At 36.3% G+C, this 21,386-nt stretch overlaps 1 protein-coding gene across 1 annotated transcript in view; it reads right to left on the reverse strand.

Annotated features, from left to right (window-relative positions):
* Nucleotides 1-21,386, reverse strand: part of Phex (phosphate regulating endopeptidase X-linked) — a 190,456-nt gene that overhangs the window by 158,379 nt on the left and 10,691 nt on the right. The window contains exon 3 of the mRNA XM_047537191.1: nucleotides 20,132-20,293. Coding sequence (XP_047393147.1) covers nucleotides 20,132-20,293 — 162 coding nt within the window. The remainder of the gene's footprint in view (nucleotides 1-20,131; nucleotides 20,294-21,386) is intronic.

A 21,386-nucleotide genomic window follows, 5' to 3' on the forward strand; every position in this document is an offset into this window, starting at 1 on the left:
GTCATTTGATATTTATGCAATATGTTGAAATTGCCTATTATTATTTTTAAAAATTCCACATGTGCAGTTTTAGGAGATGAGCAAAATTCTACCAAGAAACTTGGAGTTAAGCTGACAATGTGAATGAGGTGGTTTGAACACATAGAAAGTCTTACAAAGTTTCCTCCTTTGTGTTCTTTCTCCTGATCCTGCAATATTTCTGTGCCTGCTCTAAAGGGAATCCTCTGGCTGTCTGCTAAGAGACCAATGGATGCTGGAGACGTTTTCTGTTTTTGCTTAATGGAAACAGCAACTGCATCCTAAAACCTTCATATCAATATCACCAAGGTAAATTCTCAATTTCATATAAATTGTGCCAAATCTTCTCCTTTGGAAATCAAAGGGATTCTAAATTCTACTGAAAGAAAGAACATGGGAAATCAAAACTTTTGAACACAAAATCTGTATTTTAAGCTTCCATACCTATATAATGAACAGAATGTTCTCTAGACCTATATATTTTTGAAAGCTTATCATAGCATGGCCTGTTTTCTCCTTTGGTGGTACTTAAAAACCACCTTTGGATGGTCCATGGTTGAATGTCACCTCTAATCTTACTATTTTTAGTCTTTGTTGATTTTCTAGGCTGCAGACTTCAATTTGGTTTCCAGGCTGCAGGGTTTATTTACCGTACTAAAATTTTTCATTTTTCTAACTCACACTGCATGGGTATTAAACCCTTATGCAGTTAAATCTGGAGACTCTAAATCAGCTTGCAAAGCCCGTTGTTATTCCCATTAAAATATAAAATTCAAGTTAACTAAGTCATGGTCTCTGAATCCCATAGCCCTCATATTTTTTTCACAAATTGTGTGACACTCAGCTTTACAGTTCTCAGCCCCACAGTCAGTCAAGCATGGGATTAACTGAGTCTGTTTGACATACTGAAAAGACAATAAGAACTGATTATTTCTCATTCTTCTAGAAAACTCCCACCTAAATACAGAGAGAGAAACTGTCAGAATTATTTTCTCTGTTCATTTTTTATGAACATCTTATAAATGATAATTATTGGTTAGCCTCAGCTTAAGAAAGAGGGGCAGAGATGATATTCAGGGAATTAAAAACCTCTAACTCTATCAGTCTAAATCGTGGGTTACCAAATAACACAAAAATACCCTCCTTTTAACACAAAAGGCCTCTTGTCCACAATAAAATCAATTTTATAAAACTGCCAGATACTACAAAAGTCTAATGGAAAGTAACTCTTTTATTATGTTCACTTAAGTGAATTAATTTATAAGGATTACACTTATCAAGGTTACACTTAAATTTTAGCATTGCTCTTTGATAGCAAAGCATTACAATTAATATGCTAATATGATATTTTTTTAATTTATTTTTTTACGTTTACATAGGGTAATGATGTTTCTTTTTTTTCCCTTCCTCCCCACCCCTCCCACCCTTTTCCCTTTATACAGTCCTTCTTTCCTTCATTCTTACCGCTCTCCTTAGCCTAACTCTAAACCTAACCCTAAACCTAATGCTAACCCCTCCCACCCCCATTATATGTCCTCATCCGCTTATCAGCGAGATCATTCGTCCTTTAGTTTTTTGAGATTGGCTTATCTCACTTAGCATGATATTCTCCAATTTCGACCATTTGCCTACAAATGCCATAATTTTATCATTCTTCATTGCGGAGTAATATTCCATTGTATAAATATGCCACAGTTTCTTTATCCATTCATCAACTGAAGGGCATCTAGGTTGGTTCCACAATCTGGCTATGGTGAATTGAGCAGCAATGAACTTTTAACTCAGAAAAATAGCTTTCCTATTTAGATAATCTGTATTTTAAGAGATATTTCAATGTACAGTCTGTGCCTAAATTGAAGTCATTAAAATCCATCTTCAGTTTTTTCCTATAGTAAAAATTCCAACTATCTTTTCTTCCTGCCTCCTATTTCAACCATCTTAATACTACAATGCAAGGGCCACATCTGGTTATATATTCCTTGCAATGTTTCTTCCTGAGCAATCCCGATACATCCAAGGATCCAGTCATGGTAGCATTCATATATTAAGCACATTGAACATGACTTCATTTAACCTCCCCAGCAACCCTAAGAGGTATATATTGTTAACCCCCCTCTATAGATAAAAGCAAAACTGTAAAACCTTATCCAAGGAAACTCAGCTGGTAAAAGTTAGAGCCTGGATCTGTACTCAGATCTCTAACTCCTGCTCATTTGACCACCAGATACCCAGTAAAATTCCACCAATTGCTTTCCTGTGAAAGAACAAGATCCCCAATGGCTAAACCAGAGGAAGGAATCCCTCATGGAATTTCTTGACAGATCACTCAGCCCTAACTGGAAAAAGGAAAGGCCTTCTTTGATTATATCAAGTCTTGTTTTTGCAACAATGGAATGACTTTGTACCAAATCCTCTTATCCTCTTTGCCCTGTCATCCTGTGACCAGGGACACATTCTCCTGAGGCATCTAGTCAGAGGTGGGAAGCCTGGTAAGGTTGGAGCTTTAGCTTCAAAATTAGTTGATTCTCAAGGCTTCACTTCACATTATGTTCTAGTCTATGTCAATGGTTTCCAAACTTTTAGGCATCAGAATCATCAGGAAAGCTTGTTCAAAACCTAGATGGCTGGGTCTTTCTTGCACAGTGTCTGATTCAGTAGGTTTGGGATAGGGCCCTAGATTTTGCATTTCTAATAAACTCCCAGGAAATGCTGATGCTACAGGTCCAGGGAATACACTTTAAGAACCACTACTTGAAACCATCAGCATTCACCAGTCTTTTGATTGACTAGAATTTTAAGAAATAGTACTAGCCTAGATTTCCTCTTCCATTATTCCTACCCCACCCCAAATCATGTAAGGAGCTTTTGGCCTTTCTTTATTCATTTCCTCCCCTATAACTCCATTTTAATTCAGTATCAACATTCTTTAATAAGGGCTCTAAATACTTCATTTTATTTTGGAGACACTTTCCTCGTATTGGGCCCATTTAGATCTAAGTGACTTCCTCAGTTCTGCCAACCCGGCTTTAAAAAGTTCCTTTTTTAAAAGGGAAATGCAATAGGGGTACAAGTTAAGGGTTGATTATCTGGTTCAAGGAGGCAGGGGGAGTCTGCACTACGCCAGGAAAATAAAAGAACACAGGGCATCTATTTTCAATTCCGGCTTATACCACACCCTGAGGGGAGGAAGAGTGGGATAAACATTGCATCCATGAAATCCTAAAAAATCTGAGCTCCTGACTTCATCATTCCTCCCTCATTTATGAAAACAGCATCAAAACACTGTAAACATAGGTTTAAAAAGCCACTTCCCAACTAACCCCTGTTTTCACTCCCACCTTCTATGAGGAGGTGAGAGATGGAAGATTTCTATTCTTGGCTGTTCAAACCATAATGTGTGGTAGAGGGAGACTATCCCTCTAGAATTAGGTTTCTGACAGTGGGGGATTAGGGGCGAGGCTCTCTTTGCTTTTCTACGCAGAATCCTCTCCCCTCAAAGAGAGGAAGCAATAGAACCTTTGGCACACAGTGAACCCAAAGGGGCAAAAAGGCTGGGAGGGCAAGAGTGAACTAGCATGCCCACCAGCTATAGCCATGGCTTGCCTGGCAGACTCTGCTCCATGAATAGATGTGCATGAATTTCCTGAGTTTAAAGAAACAAGGGGCAACAGAAAAGAGACACTGACCCTTCCTGCTGACCTAAGAAGAAAACAGAGAAAAGGATAACTAATAATGCTTTGGAGTTTTCTGCCATAAGGAAGATAAACTTTACCTGTGTTTGGATGCCAAGGCAGAAAACAAATGGGTATGGTGGGGCCTGTTGAACTGGTCTGCAATAAATCAACCACTGCCTCCAAGCCATTCTCCACAGGCAGTCAGCATGCTGTGGCAAAATGCATCACTCATTGTGTCCCTTGACATGACATTTACAAATGGCTTCCTTTGCCTTAGGATAGAGTTTAAAATCTTCACACAGCCTATAAGGTCTGTGTGCTCTGACTACTGCTTAGGTCTTCGGTTTTGTCTTTTGACCCTCTTCCCTTCCAACTAGGAGCTCCATTCACACTGGGCTTCTTGGGTTTCCTCAAAGGCACCAGGTGGACAGGGCCTCAGCTCCTACAGCTCTTTCCGCCTGGGTTAAAATTGGAGACATCTGAATGGTAGACCCATAATCTGTGGGGGACAAATTATATGGCTGGATTGGTTCGGGCACGTCACATAATTTCCTTGACCTTCGCTTCCTCAGATGTAGGACAAAGACAGAAATAAACACGGATGGTTGCCCATGTCACAGAGTTAGACTGAAGAACGATGGCGAAAACAAATGATTCTCAAAAGAAATAAAATTAGTATCGGGAAATGCTTGGTTCTTAGGGAAGTGAATTTATGAATTCAGAACAGACCAGCAGGTAGCAGAAGCAGTACAATTTGGAACTTAATCAAAACAGCCACTATAGGAAGTCTCTGTTTAGCAAGAAAATTTGTGAGTACATTTGCACATTTCACAAATATCAGATCCCACACCCATCATAACTGCTCATGGATATAAAATTCCCTTCTCATTTTATAAATTAAAAGGTTCATGAATGTTTTAAAAGTACCTCCCACTGTTCAAATATCAACACCAATGAGGCTTTCCAAACAAACATATCTTATTTGTGACAAGCTATTATCCAACCAGCATATAATTAATTTTCTGTTACAGGTAGTGCCTTTTTACAATGTTCTCTTGACACTTTAAAGCAAATAGTCCATCATTGCTAATTCATTAGGCATTCACATAGATACTATTAATCATGATGAACTAATGTGGTATTAATGAGTAGGTTATTAATCTGCAATTACATGCAGATTTCCTAGTAAATTCAAGTTTCCCAAGTTTTTTGAGGAGGAAAGAAAAGAAAAATGAAATGAACAAATCTCTCAGAAAACAAATTAAGAGGAGGAAATTCCTGTCCCTGTATTATAAGACCAAAATTATTCTTTTCCTTTTTCATCCTAAGAAAATTTTCTATTTACCCAATACAAAGACATTTGCAACACATAGGTTTTCATCCAAGTGATTTGATGGAAGAAAAACTAAAATATCTATGCATCCCAGAGAGGTTATGAATTTCTTATACAACATGCTGTGTCCTTACATGTATGAAAGTTCAGCTACTCAAGATGCAGACTAGCAGTGTGGGCAGCACCTGCAAACTTTCTAGACCTACAGTCTCTCAGGGCTCTTCTCAGACCTATTGCATCAGGATCTACATGTAAACAAGATTCCTAGATGATCCATGTGCACATTCAAGATTGACATGTTGTGGACAAAAGCACAGTTATGGCTCTAAACTGGAGTGAGTGGAAGAAGAAAGTTGGGAGTGTTGCTTTTATACCATCCTACACTAAAACCAAGGTATATGAGGTGAGCCATCAGGTAAGTCTCAGTGAAATTTTAAAGTCCATAAGCATGGGAGAGGTGACAAGCATTTGGGGATTATATGAAATATATTGCACATACCATATTTCATCAATTCTAAGATGAATGTTTTTAACATTTAATATCTCTGAAATTGGAATCCATCTTAAAACCTTCATAGGGCACAGGGACAATGTAGTTGCCACTACCTACCCATGGCACAAACTTGATCATAGCCATTCTTAGAGTCAGTACTTCAAATTAGTTGGGTACAGGGTAGGTAAACTGTGGCCCACTTCTTAGTTTATATCCAAAGGATTTAAAATCAGCATACTACAATGACACAGTCACATCAATGTTTACAGCAGCTCAATTCACAATAGCTAAGCTATGACGCCAAACTAGGTGCTTTTCAACAGATGAATGCATAAAGAAAATGTAGTATGTATACGCAATGGAATATTAATCAGTCATAAAAAAGAGTGACTTTTTGACATACACCAGTAATGGATGAATGGATCTGGAGACTATCATGCTATGTGAAATAAGCCAATCTTGAAAAAACAAAGGTTGAATCCTTTCTCTGATATGTATAGTATAAACTAACCCACAATAAGGTGGAGGGGGAATAGAAGTTCAGTGGATTAGACAAAGGGGAATTAAGGGAAGAAGGGAGGGGGGATAGAAAAGTAAAGACAGTGGAATTAATCCGACATAACTTTTCTGTGTACACATATGAATACACCACAGTGAATCTCACCATACTGCACATCCACAAATGTCACCATAGTATATCCATAAGAATGGGCTCCTAATTAGAATAATATATATTCCATGCTTACATAATTATATCAAAATGGAATCCACTGTCATGTTTAACGAAAAAAAACCAATAATAAGGCCTTCTTTCAAAAATCAACTGTTTTGCCTTGTCTTCAGAAAGATTTCACTGACAATGAAATAATAACTTATTAACATAGTTATAACATAATAACTCAGGGTTCCTCAAGCTGGTCCTGAGTCAAATGGGGAAGGGGAAGATTTTTCAAGAAATGTTGAATCACTGCTCTTGAGAAAGAAGACAACATTTTGTGGGAAAACCAAAACATTGATGATTCGACATTTTTTAAAAACACTGGAAAGAAATATTAGGTATATCTAAACCAAACTTCTTTATTTGCATTCTCCTTCCTAGTAGATATAAAAGAATAATATATGATAAAAATTAATGTTAAAGTATGGCTAAAAGAAATCCTTCAATGAACACAAAATAGAAATTCCATGTGATAAAAATGCATTGTATAATAGCTTACTCTTAGCATATGTGAAATAACAGGGCATCTTACAGTTAGTAATATTTTTGATTCAATAAAATATGGTGGGGCTGGGGAGATAGCTCAGTTGCTAGAGTGCCTGCCTCGTAAGCACAAGGCCCTGGGTTCAATCCCCAGCACCACAAAAAAAAAAAAAAAAAAAAAAAAAAAAAATATATATATATATATATGGTATTAGTTTTGTTAAGACCGTGGAAGACTGCAATGTTTGTGTATTCTCTGGCTTAATTTTATGTCAAATAATTTTAACCAAAACTACTACATCTAACTAAAGAGTTACTACCTCAGAAGACCCAGTATTTTCACTCTGGGAAATAATAAATATGCCAGGAATATTGAAGCTGTGTTTGGATTTAAATAAAAGACATCAATATAAAAATTATTCCAAATGATTCCAGAGGCATTTTAAGGACAACTGAACCTACGGGTGATATGTTTTAATTCCTGAATAGTGGTTTTCACATTCAGGTCTCAGGGGCAGAAATACAAGTTTGGCTGCATGGGGATCTGGGTGTGAGGTCGCTGGCAAGAGCAGTTTCATGAACTTTCTGAGACACAGTGAGCTGTTCAGTCTTCAGACCTCAGCAGGAACCACAATTGCCTCCTTTCCTCACCCAGCACCTCCCATGCATTCCCCACAAGACTTATTTCATTTGGGCAACTGCCTGCAGCTTTCAAACCCCAAGTTCCTCTTCTCCACAGCTCAGAGGTTCCAGACTAACACCAACACCTTTAACCTCAATTAAAAGAATAGAATTTTATGTCTTAATTTACCTTCACTGGTGTGTATCCAGACCCATGTGAAGATCAGAGGAGGAAAAAATAAAAACTCTTTTCTTTTTTTATATTATTCTGGGGACTTGACCAAAACGTTGGTAAATGTAGATTGAGAGAAGTTAATAAATTAGCTAGGGCATTGTTTGGCATTCTTTAATGTCAACTAGCAAAGCATGCTGCCAGCTTGGTTATTTTGAATGGTTCTCATTTCACAAAACTCACAGAACCTTCTCCAATGGATAATGGCTAGTTCTCCACTTAGTTCATTTATGCATCATCTGGTAGGTTGTGGGGTGGGGGAGGAGTGTAGTTAAAAACCCCTGAGCCCAGGCTAGACTCCAGACCAATTACATCAGAATATATGAAGTCAGCCCCAGGCATCTGTGTTTAAGCTCCCCAGTGATTCCCCCATGCAGAAGAGTTAAAAACCACTGCGCTAGAAATGCCCTGCCCAGTACAGCAACCAGAGGTCATGTGCAGCTATCGAACCCTGGAAATGTGGCCAGTCCAAATGGAGATGTGTAAAATATGCACCAGTTTTCAAAAATTTAGTACAAAAGAAAGAATGGAAAATGTCTCATGAATAACTTCTTATACTTATTACACGTTGAAATGACAATTTGGGATGTATTGGGTTAGATGAAACACGCAATTTCAACTGATACTTTTTGCTTTTTCAGTGTGGCTTCTAAAAAACAGTCACATAATGCCTTCTATTCATGACTCACGTTATATTTCTATTGGACAATGTTACCATTATCCATGTGAACTTGGATGAATTACTTTGCCTCAGTTTTCACAACTGTCAAATGGGCATAATACCACCTTTTTAGATTTTAGAGCTTTCACCAAGTGCTAAGGGTCAAATGCCCTGAATTCTAATTCTGGTTCCACTGCCTATTAGTTGCATGATTTTGGACAAGTTATTGTACTGCTTTGTGCCTCTGTTTCCCCATCTGTAAAACAGATGAGTCTTATAGCATACAGGCATGGTAAGAGCTCAGTTTAGAGAGGAGGTCAATAAATGGAAAGCAGGGATATTATTAATAAGGTCACTTCTATGAAGTGCCTGGCTCTGTTAGGCCCTTCCCTGGGGATGCACTCTTAGAATTTGTTTAATCTATTATAGGCTCACTTCACAATGATGAGTAGACATATCCTTCATTAGTAATAAGTCAGGGGAGAAATGGGAATTTTGCTACATTGTTAAGATGCCTGACCCACCCATACCTTCAGTTGTAGTTGAAAAACTCACAGGATTGATGGTGAGAGCAAAACTAAAGCCATCTAATCAGGGAGTTTGGAAACATGAGTATGAATTTTTCAACTCATTCCTGCCATGCACTTTAGCATGCAACCAATTTTTTTTCCAGTGTCTTAATTTTGCCCAGTTTGGGGAATGATAAAAGTAAGAATTCACCCATTTTTCTAAGGCAAAAGAAATGTGAATCATGTGTTTTTGCAACAAAATCTGGATGCTGTTGGAAGTCCTCACAAAAATCCCATTTCCTTAGCTCCATTATTATTCCATCTTCAGGCAAGTAACAGCAGAAACATGTGGATACTTGGAAGACCTTCAGGAATCGTAACCACCAAAGCTCACGTGGGTACGCCTCTGAACTGTTACCACCAATGTCACCAAGGGACTGTCCTTCCCTTGCCAATGGTCATCCTCTTTTAGGAAGTGGTTTTTCAAAAATATTCAACTTTCCTGAACAACTGAAAAGCAAAATACACTTGTATATGCCAACCATGCAATATGGGACTTGGGTGTGGGCAGGTGGAGAAATGCCATTGTGGGAGTACACATCTTTCTCAGGATGCACATATCCTGTGTTATTAGTTGTGCCAAAGAACTTATATTTAGTCAAAAGAACCTAAATTTAGTCAACAATCTTCTAAAGTAAAATGTTTCTTTCTTCCTACAACATTCAAGCTAACTCACAGGAAACTTTTCATAAAGTGTTATAATATTTATGCTACAAAAATACCCCCTCATCTGCTTTCCCACTCCTTTTTTCCATCTAGATTCCCATGCTGAAGTGCTACTCAGTTTCTCAGAAACCTCAGCATTTCCTGCCCCAAGTAGAAAACCTTGCAAATAACTTCAACATTTCTTCATCCACCCAGTTCACTTCTGTCATTTTTTCTCAATAGGCCTCCTTCCAAAAAAGTCAAGTTATAAGTATTGGGCCATGTCCTTGAAACTTCATTCCCAATAGCACCAGATTTATAGTCCTCCCCACCCAGATATATCCCACCCCTCAAAGTTCAACCAATAGTCAACATCTTTTAAGACTAAAAGACAAGCTAGCACTTTTGTTCACCATGTAGTATGTACTTTAAAATAAACACTATACTTAGTATATTATTTTCAATCATTTGTACTATTTGCAAATATTTTTAACTATACCATGGCAAAAGCTGTATCAGTTTGGGAGTTGACCTTTAACTCCCTGCATTCATGATAAACATGTGGCAACAGTTAGTAATTTAACCTGAAAATATATTTATTCCATGGCATAGGTAGCCCCATGAAGCCTACACTTAACTAGTTTGATAGTTGGTATTGGCACAAACCTCTGAACACAAATCTTCAGTTTCATCTAATATCCTTAGAAACACATATTAACTACTGGTAATGTGCTTATTACCAGGGGAGTCTAGACAGTAGTAGTTCAAAGATTTGGGGTTTTGTAAACATAGCTTTGCAAAGGAAACCAGGTATTCAGAAACACAGTTAACAAAACAGTTTATTTTGTACTGTGTGATTCAAAATACACACACTACTTCATTAACTCATTAAATGACAAGACCTAACATTGGGTCTAATCACTACTATAATTTTGAAATAGTGATACAAGCAGATAAGATTTCAAGATACCTGCAACATCTGTAACAGATGAAAAAAACCTTGACTCCTATTGGTAACAAAGTCACAAGCACTGCTAATAGTACCAGAGTTTTTTGTCTAAGTTCATGATTAATGAAAATGCTGAAGCTCTGTCAAAGATCAACATAAATAAAGGTACATTTTTTTCCTCATTCAAGTCCCTAAATTTTATCATCAGCATTCTTGGGAGGGTCTATGGACCCAAGTTATATATCCCTTATGGATGAGGGGGAAAAAAGAGAGAATAAAGGGAAATGAGTGGAAGTTTTTAAGTAGCATCTAGAGAGGATCTAGAGCAGCCAAGATGTCATCAATTCCCATTTCCTCTTCTTTCAATTTCTGTAGGAGTGATTTTAAAGTCACATGATTCACCTATGAATGTGGTGTCGTCAGATCAATTAGATGATCAAAACCTTCTAAAGTTTAGGGTCATGACCAAAGTCTGGCAATAAAAGTTGGGAACATGAACAAATACCTTGCTATGGTCTGAATTTTCCCTCAAAGACTCATGTTGAAATTTAATTGTCATTATGATATTAAGAGGTGGGACCTTTAACAGGCAATTAGGTTATGAAGGTTTTGCCCTCACAAATTGATTAATGGTATTATCTTGGTACTGGGTTATCTTGGTTGTTTGTCTCTTTTTCTTCTTCCTTCTTTCTTTCTTCTCCCTCCTCCTTCCCCTCCTCCTCTTCCTCCATATCTCCTTCTCCTCCTCCTCCTCCTCCTCCTCCTCCTCCTCCTCCTTCTTCTTCTTCTTCTTCTTTCTCTCTCTCTCTCTCTCTCTCTCCCTCCCTCCCTCCCTCCCTCCCTCATGCTTACCTGCCCATCCACCGTGTTATGAGACAGCACAAAAATCCTCACCAGAAGCTAGCACTCTTGGACTTCCCAGTCTCCAAATAAACCTCTATTATTTATAAATTATTCCATCTCTGTTATTCTGTTATAACAGCAGAAGGCCAACCCCCAGGTTTGCCTCTTTCAGGATCAGCTTCCTCATTTACAGGCATATTGATACTAGGGAAAAAAAACACTAGGATAATAATAGTGCTTTTAAAGTTTCTGTATCAGTTATTTTTATTTGCTAGGAAGTTAACATTTCTTAAGCATCCACTATCTGCTAAGTACTTTGAAAATGTTAATTTAATTCTTATGAAATTAACAGTAATAATAGATCCCATTTATTGAATTCTGTACAAAAGACTTTATACTCATCTCACTGAATTTGTCTAACAGTATTGTCAGATAAGAAACTGAGATTCAAAGAGAAGTGGCTTGCCCATTGTCACAGCTGATAAGTGGCAGAGGATGAATTTTTTTTTCAGAGTCTAAACTTGAGTTACATCCTCTAAGTTCTTATTTTTCTCAAACTTGTACAAGATCACACGACCAGGAAGTTTTGGAAGGGTTAAGGCCTATCTCATTGCCCATGTCTCTGTCCTGCCTTCCTGAAGCCAAGAACATAAATGGGGAATGACAGAACATTCTTCTCCCCTTCCTCTGAGTGGCCAACTCCAGTTTCATCTCAGAACTCTTCTAGGACAGCATAAGGGGCTCCAGGCATAGGAAGAGGGAAAAAAAGAAAAAGAAAAGAGGCACTCATCCCCACTCTGCCAGTCACCCCAGCACTGCACCCAAGTATTTACTGAGTATGTCCTATGTGCTAGGCTCAATGCTTGGTACTACAGTAGTGATGATACCAAAATGGACACAGTCTAGTTCTGATGGAGTTTACCATCTGCAGGGTTGGAGTGAACATAGGTGACAAGAACAAGCAAACAAACATACAAATAAGATAATTTCAGATGCTTATAAGTGCCATACAGGACACAAATACCAAGGGACTGGACATGGGGTAAGGGACTATTTCTAATATAGGTGTTATCTGACCCTTCTCTAGCATTGCAGTTCACTTGAGTTGATTCCCAGGTAGCTCACCTTCCTAATGACCTCTTCAGGGATTTACAGCAGCATTGTCTGGTACAAATATCCAAGCCACATGTGTGATTTTTAATTTTCTTGTAGCTACATTTAAATAAGTAAAAAGAAATAGGTTGTATAATACTTAATAATATATTTTATCCCAATATGTTTTAAAATATTATTTCAACATGTAATCACCAATTATAAATGAAAGCAGCTACTTAAAGAAGAGAAAGACTACATTTTTTAATGTCTTAGAAATTTACTGTATATTTTACATTTATAGTATATTTCATTTACTTCTAGCCACATTTCATGTACTCAGAACCCATATGTGGTTAGTGGCTACTGTATTGAGCAGTACAACCCTAGAATCTTTATTACAGTACCTACTGGAAGAGTTTGTGATATATAGATTATAGTTTTCATGAGGATATTATAGGGAGCTTTATTAATCTCCATACTTCTATATTCCCTGGGCCTAACAACACCTCTGAGTAGATATGAAGAAATGTGAATTCTGGTTGCCATTGGTAAAAATCATATGATCAAAAAGACTTATAAAGAAGAATTATACAATATATATCAGAGTAGGTGGAGAAAGAAATGTGATCCTTAATGACACAGTTCAGCTGCTTGATCAACCCTTACGCAAAGTCCACATAATTACTAGACTTTTTGTTTACGTGAGCCAGCATATTTCCTTTATTTTTAAGCTAGTTTGAGTTAGGGTTCTTGTTACTTATAATTGAAAGCAATTGGTGTCAAGAAAAAAGGAAATGATCAGTAAATAATCTTGAGTTCACAAATGAGTAAAATCTAAATGCTATGCATTTTAATCTATTCAAAATCAGTATTTGACAGTAGAATGAATCAGATATAACTTTCCTATGTTCATATATGAATACACAACCAGTGAAACTCCACATCATGTACAACCACAAGAATGGGAAATTATACTCTATGTATGTATGATATGTCAAAATACACTCCACTGTCATGCATAAATTAAAAGAACAAATAAAAATAAATAATATTTTGTCTGATATGTGGCTTAGTGGTATAACACTTGCCTAGCATATGGGAGGCACCAGGTTCAATCCTCAGCATCACATAAAAATAAAGTTATAAAATAAATAAATACAATTCTAAAAATCAAGAAATCAGTATTTTTTCCCAAAATAAAATATAATATAAATTAGAGTGAATGTGAAGAATAGAGCTGGTTGTTATCAAATCTGTCCAACTTATTTGTACAAACTACTAATGACAGAGGAGCTACATTAAAGTCATAAAGAGATCAGATCTTAAAACTGAATGCAGGTAAGAGTCAAGAAGACAAGGACATGCACTGGGGGTAGAAAGGTAGGCATAAGAAAAACAAAAGAGCCAACTGCCAGAACTACTAGAACACAAGCTTTATACATTGTGGAAATTCTTGTGGCCTTTTATTTTATGTAACTATTTAGAAAAGATAATTTATTTTAGAGATACATAAAGTCATCAGAAAGAAGTTTATTTATTTATGGATTTGAGGGGAATATCTAATTGCCAACTGCCAACATTTTTGGACACTTTCTTCCCCTGCTTGCCATAATCTATATACCACACTCAAATGTATGTGAGTAGGAAAACTGTGAGCACATAAAACATTTTCAAGTAAAATTATTTGATCTCACATTGCAAAAGTCTTTAATACAGCTCAAATCTCCATGTGGTACCCTGTGCACACACAATGATGTATGTACAGTGATGTATGCATAACTTGGCAATTCGTTGCTTCCTTTGTAGCCACATGAAAGAGTCAACATGGTCTGAGAAAACTGGAACCTTCTCTGAATGGCTGCCCCCAGCTTATGTAGTAAACTCATTCAAAATAATCGGCTCCATTTTCATTAGGAATAAAAAGCTCACCACAAGGGATAACTGGTTCTTAGTACTTCCTTATCTCATCCCTGCTTTTACCAGTCTGACGTCATTTGTTTCAAAGAATCTAGTGAAGTCAAGGCTCAGTTTGGTACATCATTATTCTATGTACACAGTCTCAGGAAAATAATACAATTTGTCGGGAATTCAACAAACAACTTCCTAAATAACAAATGACTTTGCAGGAGCTGAAGTGAAGTTTTCAGGTTTCTATTATGTGCAAAATATAATTCAGCTAGGATCATTTATAGAAAAAATAAGATTATAAAAGGAAGGGGATGGGTTTGAATTTCAGCAAGTAGGAATTTACAAATATATATGATATATGAATCACAAATCTTTATCTGCACATTAAAGCACAGTCCCTACTTCATCTTGTTCTACTGGAGCTATGTTTGAAAGTAATATACTACATTTCTTCACAAAATATTGGCAAAGATGCTATCCCATAATAGAGATGATCTGGCCCTGCCTTGAGTTGTCTGTCTTCTGACACAGTGTTCTATCTCATTCATTGCCTCATGTTTCAGAATTGCTCATTTGCTCAATTTCCATCTGCTCATTCATAAGCAATGCATACTCTGTTGTCTTGGTAGTCACATGAAGACAAATTTGGGAGGGATGGCTAAGACAAAAACACAACTACATTCAGCCTTTATAAAATAATCTTGATTCTTGGAAAGAACAAGAAATAATTTTATTTCCCAAGTAGAAATCTGAATCTTATCTGCCACTTAAAGGCAAAATTCACAAAGCCAGGTTGCTGACTTCAATAGAGGGCAATTTTTCATCAGCCTGGTCTGTCAAAATCATTTTATTTCACAAATTGGACAGCCATGTCTGTGTGTTCTCTATCAGCCACAGAAAATGGTATTCTCTGGGTTGGTCATATTGGGTTTTATTTTGAGATGTTTTCTCCTTTCATCAAGGGTGAGGAAAAATATCTTGACAGGATTCAATATTTTTGAAAGCATATGATATTTACAAAGGATAAGACCAGAATAAAACTTAGAACATTTCATAGACATTACTTCATGAACCTTACAACTATCTTTGTAGCAAAACAGAGAAGCAAAGGACAAATATTTATTGAGGTCCTGCTGTATGCCAGGAACTGGACTGGATAATTTATATAGGCCATCTCCTTTAGTCCTTACAAAATCCCTATGATATGGGGATTCTTATTTCCATTTTAAAATTGAGAAATGTGCCAGGTATGATGGCACATACATGTAATCGCAGCCACTCAGGAGGCTGGGGCAGAGGATGACCATGTTTGAGACCAGCCTTAGCAACTTAGTGAGACCCTGTCTAAAAATTTTAAAAAATAAAGGGCTGGGGATGTAGCCCAGTGATAAAGCACCCCTGGGTTCAATTCTCAATACCACAATCAATCAATCAATCAAAAGAAATCTGAATGGGGGGTGGGAGGGAGGCAAGAATGGACGAGGGATGGATTGTATAGAGGAAAGAAGGGTGGGAGGGGTGGGGGAAGGAAAAATAACAGATTGAGACAAACATCATTACCCTATGTACATGTATGATTACAAGTGGTATGACTCTACTTCATGTACAACCAGAGAAATGTTTTACCCCATTTGTGTATAATCAATCAAAATAAATAAATTATTTTAAAAAAAGAAAAGAAATCTGAGCTAAAAGAAATCAGTAATTGACCCAAAGTGACACAACAGGTAAATGAAAGGAAACCAGGCTATAAGCCTAATTCTTGAGGCTTCAAACCTCATGCCTTTAGTGGTTTACAATGAGAAAAAAAAATGGAAACAACCTAAATGACAACACAGGCATTGATTAGATAAAAATATCAGGTAATAAGACCATTGGCACAAAGCAGTCATGGCAAATGATAGCACAGATCTAATTTATTGACATGAAAATATGTTCACAGCATATCAAGTAAAAAATTATAAAAAGAGAGTATATTATCCCCTTTAAGATTTTATATGTATATATATATATATATATATATATATATATATATATATATATATATACATAGAATTTTATATGTGTATTTGCTTTTAAAAAGTTATCACTGGGTGATGGGATTTAAAGTTTTTTTTCCCTTGGTTACCTATTGTTGGTCTACAAGAAGCTTATATTACCTGGATGGAATGATGAATGGAGAGAGAGATAGTTGGATGGATAGGTAGGTAGACTGACAGAGACATAAAGAGTTGAAGAATTAAAAGATCTAGCGTTTTAAAAAAAAAGATGACTGCCAGCACATTTTATATTTGAAAAGTTCTATTCATGCACTTTAAGAGTATCTAATCATCTGAACATACTTATAGAGTTCAGAAAAAAAGTATATAGGTATCTATATCACTATCTATAAATTTATAGATATATTATTTTCTCATGTAATATCTATAGCTATAAATGTACATAACTGTGCAGCTATATAATGAGATAATATTTATACATTTATGGAGAATGAGAAATAATATGAAAAAGTCAAGGAAACAAAATGGTTATAATCAGGGAATCTAGGTGAAGTATAAATGGGATTCCTTGTACCCTTTGTTCCAATTCTCCATGTTTAAATTATCTCAAAATAAAAAGTTTGAAGAACTAATAGTTTATATTTCAAACACACATATTTGAAACAAGATGATACAAATTTAAAAGAGACCCTCCTCCATCATTTGCTCTCCTTTTTAATACTTGAAGCAAGAACCCCATGACCACTCAGTGAATTTGTCCTTTATGGCACTTAACAGAGAATGACTTGGGATTTACTGAGTTGTATTCCCTAGAGCATAGAAGTATATAGGAAGCCTGCCACTTTATTTCTCAAAGTCAGCACAATGTTGGTCACAGAATTTGACAAACCTAGTACACATAAAGCCATGGACCAATATGAATCATAAACATAGACACAAATGTAAGAAGCAAAATAATAGCTTATTTAATTTTAGCAGTGTCTTAAAATAAATCATTCACAGTTAAGATTTATTTTAAAATTTTAAGTTTAGTTCAGCATGAGGAAATTTCCATCTGAGTCTCCTGGTAAATGGCAGAGGCATTCTTCCTGAGCACAACTTTTTTGCAAACCATGAACAACAGAACAATGAAGAATAACTATCAGAAATTATACGTGTATGTGACTATGTGTACACTGGTAAAAAATATTGGCGTCATTCCTGCCTACAGTAGCAATAAAAAAATTACACACATTATCATTGCTATCATTCAACACCATTCTGGAAACTCCAATCAATAAAATGAGAGCAAAAGAGAAAGAGAGATAATATGAATTATAGTTATTTCTGAATTTTATGATTAACTATCTAAAAAATCCCAAAGAAGCCATAAAAAAACTATACGTACTACTAATAAAACAGTTCTAATCAGATCCAATATAGATACATCAAAGCTTTACACCAGACATCAGGGCTGTCAAACTTTGTCCATAAAGATCAGAGAGTAAATATTTTTGGCTTCGTGGGCCATGAGGTCTCTGTACCAACTATTCAGTTTTACAACTATAGCACAAAAGTGGCCATTCATTAAGCATAAATGAATGCATGTGGTTGTGTTCTGATAAAACTTTATTTGTAAAAACAGGCATTGGACTGGGTTTGGCCCACTGTTCATAGTATGCTGAGCTCTATACCACCACCAGCAAAACAAAAAGTTGATGGGGAAAGTTATTTAAAACAGCAAGAAAATATATAAAGACCTGGAAATAAACTTCTAAAGAGTAATTTAACTATATGCATCAAAACTTAAATTATGAATACTCTTTCAACCCAATAATTCCTAGGGATATACTTAAATAAGGACATAAAGATGTGAACACAGGATGTTTATTATAGTATCATAATAAGAAGAGTTATGTATGACACTATCTTTTTCTTTTCTTTTTTTCTTTCTTTTTTTTTTTTTTTTTTTTTTTTTGGTACTGGGGAGTGAATCCAGGAGTGCTTAACCACTGAGCCACAACCCCAGCCCATTTTTTTTGTATTTTTTTAGAGACAGGATCTCACTGAGTTGCTTAGCACCTCACTTTTGCTGAGGCTGGCTTTGAACTCATGATCCTTCTGTCTCAGCCTCCTGAGATGCTAGGATTATAGGTTTGTGCCACCACACCCAACTGACACCACCCATTTTTAAAACAGGTTACAGAGTAGTATACATAATGTCAGCTAATTTTTAAAATAAATGTCTGTGCATATGAGGTCATGCATATGAACCCACATATGTAAAATATACCCATTTGCTTTATTAGCAGTAAATTCTAGAGGTAGATTTATGGGCAACATTCTTTCTACTTTTTTGCTCTTTTTATTTTCCAACAGAGCCAGAAAAAGTTTAAACCCCTTTGCTACTCTGAACAATTCACTATCATTTCTATGAATTTTGAAGGAGCTCATATACAATATCCTCCTGAAAACACATATTGATTTTAATTTTTACATCAAGATATCCCCAGAAAGTTCTTTTATTGTAAATACTTCACATGTTAAGGATAAAAATCTTTCAGTTTTAACTAATGTAAAAGGAGCATCTATCTAGAAATCTTGTATTTTTTGTATCCTTCAGTAATATTCCTGCATGCATGATTGTGTATATGTGTATGAGTATGTGCTGCACATATGTACACACCTGCCCATCAAGGAAGAAATGCCAGAGAAGAGAAATAGAAAATGGACAATAATGGTAGATAAAGGATCAATATGAATTAATGTCTCACAGGGAAATAAATATTAGTCTATAAACTCACTCTTCAAGGTCTTATTTATGGTTCTATATACAGGAATCTCATCTTTGAGGTTAGAGGAAAACCATGACATTCTTGCATGTTCTCATTCGAAATTTACCAGATTAAATTTGAGCCTCCTAATAGAAAATAAAAGTCCATGTGATTTATATCTAGTTGTGAAATTCATGATATTTTCTTTACAATTGATGAGGGGTGTCTCATCATTTTGCCAATAGTTTCACATGTTATGAAGCTTATGTAAATTGATATTTAATTTTCATGTACTTAAAAATCTTGAAAAAATGGAGATGGGAAGGAAAGAAAATTACAATTCTTATCACTTCTCAGAAATTCTATGTAGGTGTTACCAAATGCTAGTTACGTGGCAAAACTTGTAGTTGTCAAAAAGAAAAAAAGCACTATTTTTGCCTTCTGACAAAAATTACCTTATCGAGCTTTGAAATCTTCCTACTTCCCTCATGAGGTGTCTTTCTCCAAACAGCTTAGCATAAAAATCAGATCCAAAGCAAACATAATATCCTCCAGTAATAGACATTTCTACAAGGCATATGAGTATAAATATATGTAAGCACATGTGAGTATGTGTGTGTGAGCCTGTCATTGCTAGAAAGGCCATGGGAGTAAAGTGAGTCTCCCTAGAGCCAACTTAGAAGTTAACAGGAACAATATGACAAACACAGTCATCCAAAGTTCTCAAAAGTGATGTCAAAAGACAACAAGGTGTTAAGTACATTTTATAAGCCATGAAAATCCAAGACACAATAAGCAAGAAATGAAGTTTACAAAACAGACAAATAAGTATATTGATATAACATAATTTTCATTAACTATTCCTTTACTCACAGCCTCCATCAAATGCTATTTAACATTTGGCAGTAGAATTTACTATTTCATTATCAAGTATGAACATAACAGCCTACATTAGGTTTGTGTTGAGATGTGAGAGACTGGAATTCTGCAAACTTTCAATCTTCCATTTAAAATTTCTTGGAAATGAATTTTCTATAATTCAAAGTGAGTAGTCATGCTTCAAATCCCAAACTATGTTTTTCTTGTCAAATATTGCTCTCTATAACATATATCACCAAACTCCAGTAGAAACTTACCCTTCAACTTGAGGTCAACATTATGTCTCAGCCAAGGATAAACCCCATAACTTGGCATATCTTCAGGAATTGGATTATTGTTTATCCACCCATCGCAAGCAAACCGGAAGAAATTATCACAAGGATCCACAGACAGATTTACTTTACTCAAGATGGCAGCAGCTATTTAAAAAGAAAATCATAGGATTAACGACAAGTACTGAACATTGTGTACTGTTCTTTTCCAAATTAAACAACAATTTCATATCAACCAGTTCTCAAGCCTTGACTCTGTTTCTCCTCATATGACTCTCTGGATTGACCTCACTAAATAAAATGACCATATTCAGAGTGAGTAGGTAAAAGTTTCATGGTATTATTTGTTATTGGTTTTGCAGGATTGTTCCTAACATCTGTGGGGTGTCAGGCAAGAATACATATGGTGTATGTGGTAGATTGTTTGCAAAGGTAAGTGCAACACTTTCTTCCATTCCACATGTCCATTTGCAAAATCATCTGACTACCCTTACCATGAAGTGGTAGGGTCTATTTCCCCTGCTTTGAATCTGGGCTGGTTTTATCACTTGCTTTGGAAAACAATTGCATAAATTACTTTTTGTGAGTTTCAAAGCTAGGCCTTAAAAGGTCTTGCACTTTCCAAACACTCCCTTTCAAATGGAGCCTTGAGACTATCCTTTGAAGAAGTCTCCTGTAGAACAAGAGGCCACAGAAGAACCAAGCCAACAGCAACTGCCATACATGTGACAAAGGCCATCAGGAACCTTCCAGCCCAAGTGACCCTCCAGCTGAAAGAAGCTGCAAAATGAGCCTGAGCAATACCAGAAGCATCTACCAAATCCAGAAAACCATGAGAAATATTAAATCACTCTTGTCTTAGGCCTCCAAGGTTTGAGGTGGCTTGTTCCACAACAGAGTAACTGAAACAGAGTCCCACATGTCATCTCATCTACCTACATATTTTAAACACATATTTTTATGCAATGTGCCTTCATAAAAACCAGGAAGGCCAGGTATGAATTCTTCAGCCCCTTGACATCCAGAGTAGCTCTCAGAGGAAGGAAGCCCTGAAAGAGACCCACATAGGCCCTAAAATGGGGCCATTTGGCAGGCAATTCTGAGGTATAGAAGAGAGCTGCAGACTTGGGCCCACAGGAGCCTTGACTGAGCATGGAGGCGAGGCATGGCCACAGAAGGACCAAAGTAAAGTATTCTAAATAAGGGGCCCAGGTATGGGGCAGAAGTGAGTATTCATATC

The sequence above is a fragment of the Sciurus carolinensis genome, chromosome X, assembly GCF_902686445.1.
Source record: "Sciurus carolinensis chromosome X, mSciCar1.2, whole genome shotgun sequence".
NCBI lineage: Eukaryota > Metazoa > Chordata > Mammalia > Rodentia > Sciuridae > Sciurus > Sciurus carolinensis.